The sequence below is a fragment of the Spodoptera frugiperda genome, chromosome 25 (genome assembly GCF_023101765.2).
Source record: "Spodoptera frugiperda isolate SF20-4 chromosome 25, AGI-APGP_CSIRO_Sfru_2.0, whole genome shotgun sequence".
Taxonomy (NCBI): domain Eukaryota; kingdom Metazoa; phylum Arthropoda; class Insecta; order Lepidoptera; family Noctuidae; genus Spodoptera; species Spodoptera frugiperda.
The window spans coordinates 15,757,594-15,766,870 of record NC_064236.1 but is presented as its reverse complement, the minus strand read 5'-3'; the positions used below and the strand labels follow the sequence as shown (position 1 = coordinate 15,766,870).

Genomic DNA, 9,277 nt, shown 5'->3' with positions numbered 1-9,277 from the left:
CCAACGATATTTTTTTCTTATTAAAAACGTTAATGACTTTCATCAACATTATAGTTGTATACGTGGAACAAATTATTTGGTACAATATTGTAAGTAAATCAACTTTATTCAAAATATCATTAATTTTGTTGGTTACACAATTTAGACAAAAATGTTTTTTTCTTATTGCGTAGTGGAGTCAAATTGTTATTGTTAGGTTGGCAACATTTTTCCCTCTCTTTTGTTTTTTGCGGCAAAGCTGTTATTATTTTCCGTATTGTAAATTATCAGTTTCTATAAATTATTTCCCTTATAACCTTAGTTTTCTGGTTCCATGGACGGGTTCAACAACTTTGAAACAAATTGAAAACTTTCTTGCGAGCTGTTGAGGAGTGTAGAAGGCAAGCTCCAAGCAGAGCGGCCCGGGAAAGAACTATGCAACCTCCTAAATAGGTAGGTTCTTTATTAACGACTACTATTTATTGAAAATAGATAAAAAATACGGCAGACATAAGACAGATTTTTAAACCGTAACAGTTTAGTTTAACAGAAGCATATAGCCAAAAAGCTGCTGGTGACGGGACCGACTACAATGACTGGAGGTCCACCGGGTACATCCCCACTCTTCCTTTGGGTTCTTAAAAGTCCTTAACATAATGGGAGATGGGTTGGGATATCGTCAGACGGAGGCTAGAGTTAGAACACTTAAGAGAACCCTTTTTTGAAGAGGTTGCAATTTTTTTTAGGGCCGTTTTTCATGAACCTTTCGTTCGTGTCGTCTTCATTGAATAACGTAATCCCCTCTTTTAAAAGAGCAAAGTATTGACGTATGGCTGAATAAAGTAGACGACTGCGCGAATATTTTCAACTGGAACGACAAACAAACGGTTAATTATGCCCTACCCAAGCTGACTGGATATGCTAAAACCAGGGGCATAGCTAGCGCCGTATCTGCCGTATAAATTATACGGGGCCCCGGGCTACGGGGGCCCTCAACATGACAAGAAACGACAAAAGTCCAAAAACGAATCAATTCCTTTTTTCCGCGTAAAGCATGCGTTCAAAAGTTAGCAGCAACTTGGGATAATTAATGTCATCATAAGGGCCTCCAAACATGGTTCGCTGATTCGATGATTAACCCACCTCAAAGGGGCTCAAACAAATTATTATACGGGGCCCCGCCAAGACACGCTACGGCACTGGCTAAAACTTGGTACTAGGATTTAACTCCTATTAAACATATGTTAGAATGGAAATGCATATTACAGGAATCTTTTCCCTAGACGGATAATTACGCCGAACTACTCTCGGAAATGCACGCCCTGGTTAAATCTTTGGAATTATATTATTTTGCTAAAATTAATTTACTCAATCGTTATAAAATATTAGTATTTTTGTAAATATACAGCTGATGAATAGTTATAATTGCATAAATATTAACATTCTTAATAAACTAATACCCTGAAATTGACATCGAACTGTATAAAAATAAACAGTCAATTAATTTTTCTTGACAAATGTAGACTACCTTTGACTTCACTTGACACGAGACACACTTTTACACGAGATCAGAAATAATGGAAATCATGAATACAAATTTCAGATGGATGAAGGAATACAACGACGTTGGACGACGGCGGCCAGAAACTCAAGCCTGACAGTCGCCGCAGCCGGATTGCTGGAGTATGAGAGCACGCGAGGAGGAGCGTTGCTGCCGGCGAGCACACGGAACACAGGAGATGAAGACGGTGCCTTGGCCGCAGTGGTTCCCGCTATCGTGACTCGAACACGAACGATGACGATATACGCCAGAGGTTACACCTTTGGAAGAAGAGCTGCTGAAGCGCAGCGAACAACGTAGGCGCAACGAAGTAGCGATCTCTCAAAGATTAGCGATTACCGTGCACATTTATTTTACTGCAGTTTAATAAAACTGGCGTAAATAATGTGTTCATTTCATGTGAATGCAACATAGCTTTCGTTTTTGAAAATACTACAATAGATGCTATAAACAAAGTGCAACGAAAAATAGCTTTTTTACCATTTAATCTAAGCATGACAAATGTATCAAAGCTCAAACAATCGGCAGAGGCAATGTTATGTAAAGAAAATAATATAGGACAGTGTAGACGTAATGATTGCCACGGCATACGAACTTTATTTCTCGGCCAGTGGCGATGTCACAGATACACAACTTTTTAAAGATATGTAGTAAATAGTATAATTTTTAGGTAAAATTTTTTGATACCAGGTATAATTTGTTGCAATATCAATTATAATATTATCCCGCCATTTTGACTCCCGCAGGACAAGGTAATATACATTTTGTTCTGTTGCACAGCCCGAGGAAACATTAGAGTTCTTTAAAAGCGTTAAAAATAATCCATCCATGAGGTATGTATGACTTTAGGCAAGACACTGAGTCGATGGATACACAGTCTTCAAACGCCACCCAGTCGTCGAATAGTGTCGCTCCGAAAGTTAATGAACCAACCCAAAAGGAAATTGGACATGTTTTAATTGCAACAATCCTGGACACGTGATTTGGCAGTGTGGTAAACCTATAACTAAATGTACGAATTGTAATTTCGTTGGTCACAATTAGAACAATTGTCCAAAAAACTAGTAGCATTAATAACAATGGCAGTTCCCAAAATGCGTAAATTTATCAGAAATGTAATAACACATCAGAATGAATGAAATAACGAATGCGATAGTTATTCGTGCTTGGCACTCTGGTATGCTTCCTAATGATCGATACCTCATTGTCGATACGCCGATTACTCAAAAAGGTAAACCGTAGGAAAACGTAGTTTATGGACAAAATACACCGCAAGTGACGACAGTAGCGATAATGAAAATTGCCACATTGTATTAATTTTTATTTAACCTTAGAAGATCGACGCAGAATATCGGATATGAGCTTGTTCGAATTACTGGCACAGGTAACTTTTAACGCGCCACTGCGACGTACGCGTCGTGCGCCTTTCCTATATGCACCACAAACTATGCCCGAAAAAATGTTTTTAAAGGATTTATTGTAAACCATGGCCTTAATTTACATTGTAATTGCAATGTAGTACATATACTTAAGCATAAAAGATAGAGATATTGTCGGCATGAATCAGAGCTTGAGCAGACGTGTGCCGAGCATGAGAGTTATGTATGGCAAACTACATCAATGGATGGAATATGAAAGACGACTTTTGTAACATACATAAATAAATACACTGACAAAAAATGTGCTTTAATTTTGGCGATCAATGGATCAATGAACGTGTCTCAAGATACTAACTGTAGTGTGTAAAATGTTTCACATATTTATCTGCTTCTTTTTTTATTTCAAAGTATTAGAATCACCAATGACTCCAAAAAAATCCACTACTTAATAAGCCAGCTAGATACCAATACAGAAGAGAAGTAAGGACCTCATTACAACCCTCCAGCGACAAATAGATACGAGAAGCTTAAAGGCGAATTGATATAGCGGCTGAAAAACTTTTGATGCACGAGGACTTCGGAGATAGAAAGAAGCCCTCGCAATTTCTACGCCACCTCAAAAGTCTCACTGACATTAAGGTTCGTGTCGATTTTTAAAGACCATTTAGGTAACTTGCCTCTTACACGGGATACAGAGGATGCTAGCTATGAACTGCCTTCATCGACGATCAGACACACTTGACCAATCGCCTTCAGGAAATTTTAGACACAGTGACCGTGTAAAAAAAACTTGCACACATGTAAGGAATTTTGCAGCGCCATATTTGTTGTTATTGTCTGGTAATCCTCCACCCAGAATCTAGACATTTAAATTAGAAAATGAATTCTGTGGCCTTTTAATCCCCGAAGGGAAAACAAAAGAAACTTATTTTTTTCAACGCGTTTATTTGAACACGTTATCATACAATAGACATACATACAAATGTTATATTTTATTACTTTACTTATACTTTATATGGTAAATTAATATGAATAATAACAAATATGATTTATTGAAAGGACAATAATTCTAAGACACACAATTGTTAAACTTGGCTTGCGTTTTTCATAAATAATTCCTAAAACAACATAATTTTTATAATAAATCACCTGTTTAATTGACATCCTGGTCCATTTCAGTCTAATAAAGTTTTGTCGTCATTTAGACGCCTCTGTAAATACTTCTAACTCTCGCCATGTAATTATTTCTAAACCTAAGTAAACAACGTGCTTTCACAAATTTACTGTTTTATCACAAAACCAGGATGATAATGATTTCATAATTATTTTATATTGTGTACCCGCACATAGCACACAAGTAAATGTCTTATATTATTTATAACACGGAGACCCACCCGTGAAGAGATTGTAATCGACGTTTTCACTTTATGACTCATTTTATTTTCTTGAAATATGTTATAACTACAGTATAAAATAATGTACATCTAAACTCATAGATATTCCATTTACAATATTTTATATAAATATTATTTATGAGTAGTACTTTTATTATAATAAAATATTTAACAAAACATAATAATAAAATCTGTGTACTTGTGTAGGTACAGCATTAATATCACAAATAGCCAGAGAAAGATACACAAGTATATAAAAAACATGACAATATGATACTTTGGGTATATAAGCTGGCAGTGTGATCATTTTGTGTCATTATGTACAATTGTATTCAACTATTTGGCAAGGTATTTACTGTAATGTTTGTGAACAAGATAACGGCAAATATATTTGTCAGGTGTTAATAAAACATAACTCTTCTATTGGCAGTCAGGTCTTATGATTGGTTAATAAGCACAATGTAAATATACAATATATAATACTATAAGCTACTAAATGTGCTCCACCTACATGGTGTACACTAGGTCAACAGGAACATTGGTTCTCTTTCTATTGATTATGATATTCAAGCTTACTGTGAACAATATAATTTGTCAAATCACAGTCTTACTGAACTTTATTACCATTTATAAAATTGCATCAATTAATGGTTCAAATACAATACATTATATTTACTAATAGTTACTTTTATACATACATACATAATTACAAACATAAACTCAAAAATAATTAATCTATTAAAATATAAACTCTTTTAATAATAATTAGCCAAGTAGAGATTCAAATATTAAATGATAGCATGTTTTAAAATATAATTGTACTATTTTACGAATATTGAAAATATATTTCATTCTACTTTCGTAACTACTTTGTATACTAAATACAAATTATAATATACACAACTTATTCCTATGTCTTTATTGAGTTAATTGCATTTTTTCAACATCAAATCTAATAGTAGATTTCGTAATTATATTATATTAAAAAAAAATGGTTTTGCTAACATAGGTTAAATCCTTACCTAATTACTTTGGAAAAGAAGGTAACAAAGAAATAAATTAATAATAAGGGATTGATTTTTAATTCTACTCAAACAAGAAAGCCACGGTCTTTGTAATAAGTAAAAGTTATAATTCAATTTAATTCATTATTGAAGATTGCATTTTATTCAATACTAATTCCAAAATCTATGTGACATGTCATGAAACATAAAAGACTACATCTGGTCGCAACGAATAGCAGTTTTTAAAATGGCCGTAGTGTGAGTCCACGCGCGTATTGACAAGATGTAGCGTTACCTTCATGGGCTGTTTTTGTAATGTTTGTAACATTTGACTGCGACCTCTGACTAAGTATCATGTACCTATAACTACTTATACTACTTTCATACTATATAAAAGAATAACGAGTGTAATCATACCTATTTTACTCCAAAAACCGGACGTAGAATATTCTTTACATTGCAAACAATCTTGGCAAGTTTGTTGTACATAACGTTGATGTGTGCATCGAAACACGAGTGTTTGTTTACATTAATAAATTAAACATATTGCAGATATTGACAGTGGTGCTGGTGGCCACTCTATGACGTCGAAGTCAATTTAATGACACTTGTTGTACTTCTCTCCTGTAAACAATAACATCAAACATTTTAATTTATATCACAATAACTAGTCACCTTAGATTTGCGTAACTGGTATTCTGCTTTCACGAATGCCAAATATATGGAAATCTTGCTCTGGAGGTAACGAAACAACAATAATAAATCATTCATCTTACTGGGGTTTTATTAAAACTGAGCGCCATACATATGATCAGATTTAGTTTTATTTATACAGATTCGATATACCGTAATCGCTCTAAATAATGTTAGTCGTTTTGAAAATAAATCATTGGCAGTAGGGTTACTGCCAATGATTTATTTTCAACAGGGTTGTTAAGATGGAAAAAAATAAATGATAGGATTTCTTATGAATGCAGAAAGTTTTTTTACCCGACTGCGCCAGAAGGAGGGTTATTTATGTAGCTTACAAACAATCGCAACGAGCTACATTGATGTAATACTATACAACGTGTAACAAAATACCCATATACATCAAGAAGCCCTGATGAATACATGTTGAATAGAATCTCTACACAAAGTTCCAGCGTTTTAAAAAAAAATTGTACCAAATACTTGGTATCGCATAGTTCTTGATTTCAAATCATACAAACGTGTCACAACACTACAGGGGTCACTCGCTAATATTACGAAACATTTCTTCTGTCAATCTGATCGCTTAGTACCTGTCTACCTAACTTGGATTCGCGCGCTTGAAACGATTTGAAAAATTCATAACTTGGTACCATGACAACATGAGTTTAAAAAACCTTTCCAATATCATTTGTTATGCTATCTAGAAACCGTGCAATTGATATGTATACCCCCTTTTTGTTACACGTTGTAAATATCTGTGCCTTACCATGAGATACGAGGTTACGTAATAACTAGTCGAGGGGTAGGGAGTATTGTCGAATGCTCTGCGAACATGAGCGCCGTCATCCACTTGAGCCGGTCCTCCGTCACCGCGCCCGCTATAGTGCAGCCGAACCACGGCTTGTCTTTACTCCTGCAAAGTATGTATAATATTAGGCATTTTATACATTTAAAGTTCTTTCTCTCCTTTCAGGACTGAATTTCACGTGTTACTTAACTTATACGTTTGTAAACACACTCACGACATATAAGAAAATCCCAGTGAAACACATAATTATTGTTGTTACTAAATCTATGTGGACAAGGATTACTCACATAGATTTCACACCTAATGATACATAAGGAAACCTCAATATCTTTATGATATTATTTGCTAATGCAATCTACTATATTGCTCGGCAAACAATTAATTGTGTTTATGTTAGTTTATCTGTTAGGTACTGATAAATAGTTTCCCAAGAAATAAATACAAATGACTGATATAACAAATACTAACATTAACGAACTCGCTAAAGTAATGTAAATTAACATTAAAAAAGATTTTCTTGTATGGATGTACCATAAAATTGGAAAATATACATATTTAAATATTCAAATTCTGTTTTAACCTAACACCGTTTGATGAACTCATGATGTATAAGTGTATATGTACGTTAGTAAACGCATCTACACCGTAAGAGAAAGTCCTAGAGAGAGCGTACATTTTTAATTTATAAAAACTTTGTACCTAGATGAAAATTAATTGCTGTTTTTTAAAGTCACTAAAACTCGAATGGCTGGACCAATATGGTCTTGAATTATTTGTAGCATTCCAAGGATTAAAATGTGCGAAAAAAGTTTTTGACTCAAACGAAGTATGCCGTTGCCGGGCCAGCTAGTTATAAAATTAAATATTAAATGGTGTATTTATGTTACCGTTTCTGTTTGTTTCTAGGTATAAATGTGATGGCCCACCGGGACTGAGGATTCCTCTTTATCTCATGACCCACATACCACAGGATGTCCTTTATTTTCCACTCCTCTATCTTATGAGAACCCTGTAAATATAAAAAATATTTTTGAGATCTGGCACATTTTAATACACACCTGATTGATCTGGATATTATAACAATAGTGCAAAGGTGTAAGTAATAGATAATTAATAAAATAATGATTGCATGAAACCAAATATTAAAATACTGTAGTAAGTGAAAATAATTCATCATCATCATTGGCCTATAAGTGGCTAACTCCTGAGCAAAGACCTCATCACAGACAATGAAGGAATGACCATTATGCACCATATTAGAAGTTATAATTTGAAATTCTGAGTTCAGGTCTCCTCACTATATTTTCCCTTACTTGCCAGGTTTTGAACCCGCACGGTTCGACAAAAGGCGCCCGTTCCCCATGCTCAAGAAACGGGCGCTTTATGACGGTAGACTTCCGTGCCAAGACGAGAATTAATAATTACAACTGCAGAATTTTAAAATTATGTTTCACAAATTGACTTGTTGAATAATCAATCACCATTAACTCTGTTGACATGGTACATACCTGTTTATCTTTGAAGTAGCACAGCCTAGAGTTTTGCACCTCAAACATGTGTAGTTTAAAAGACTTCATGGCTTCAGTAGCAAGTCTGAGCTCACCGCAGACGGAGGGCGTTTGTCTCATGGCCTCCATATCATGAAGTATTTTATTCTCTTTTACTATCAAATAGTTGTTTTTCCTGTCGTCTTCGTCCCAGTAACTCCATCGAAGTACCACGTCTAGTACCACTTCATCAATATGCACTATACGCCGCATCGTGTCATTGCATATGACTTCTTCTAGCATTAGTAGATGGGACTCTGATTTCGCCTTTTCACACAGTTCTATGCACACGTCTGAGCTTGTTTTGTTTGGTGTTAGCTGTGTAATGAAATAAAGGAAAATAAATCATTGTAATATTATTGACTGATAATCGTTAAGGAACTTATGGTAATTTCAGTGGTAATTTCCGCTTGTTTTGTTAGTCTACACGATGATTGATTTTATTCAGTGCTCATAATTAAATATTAACATTTAACGTTACCATGCAAACAAATATAAAACGTGTTGTATTTTACTATGAAACCTGATAACTACATGCAGTGTAATATCACATTATGATACCTGCATTTATTATAATGGGACACCGAAAAGAATATTTATTTTTATAATTAGTTGCTACATAATTCTTAATTCTTTTGTAACTTACTGTGATTTGATAGCAGGTGGACTTATCGTGAACATAGACCCAGGTTCTCAAATCACCGGCTGCTTTCGGGGCGGCTGGAGCGGAGTTACTGAGTACTCTCATGATGACTCGTCTCACGGCCGCTTCGCGACGTTTTTCGGCTTCCGTAGGCTCCCATATAGACTCGAAGTTGGCAATCAGGTCTCGAACTACGAACACCTCCTTGGCCGACCAAGCAGTTTGCAGCGTGTTGCTAGTCTGTACATATGAATAAATAAGTTACTTAC

At 34.9% G+C, this 9,277-nt stretch overlaps 1 protein-coding gene across 1 annotated transcript in view; it reads right to left on the bottom strand.

Annotated features, from left to right (window-relative positions):
* Positions 1 to 3,844: 3,844 nt before the first annotated feature.
* LOC118266331 (arf-GAP with Rho-GAP domain, ANK repeat and PH domain-containing protein 2) overlaps positions 3,845 to 9,277 on the bottom strand; it is a 44,255-nt gene continuing 38,822 nt past the window's right edge. Inside the window, exons 9-13 of the mRNA XM_035579742.2 lie at positions 9,012 to 9,248; positions 8,327 to 8,683; positions 7,706 to 7,827; positions 6,777 to 6,923; positions 3,845 to 5,941 (exon numbers count right to left, since the gene is read on the bottom strand). Coding sequence (XP_035435635.2) covers positions 6,791 to 6,923; positions 7,706 to 7,827; positions 8,327 to 8,683; positions 9,012 to 9,248 — 849 coding nt within the window. The 3' untranslated portion in view covers positions 3,845 to 5,941; positions 6,777 to 6,790. The remainder of the gene's footprint in view (positions 5,942 to 6,776; positions 6,924 to 7,705; positions 7,828 to 8,326; positions 8,684 to 9,011; positions 9,249 to 9,277) is intronic.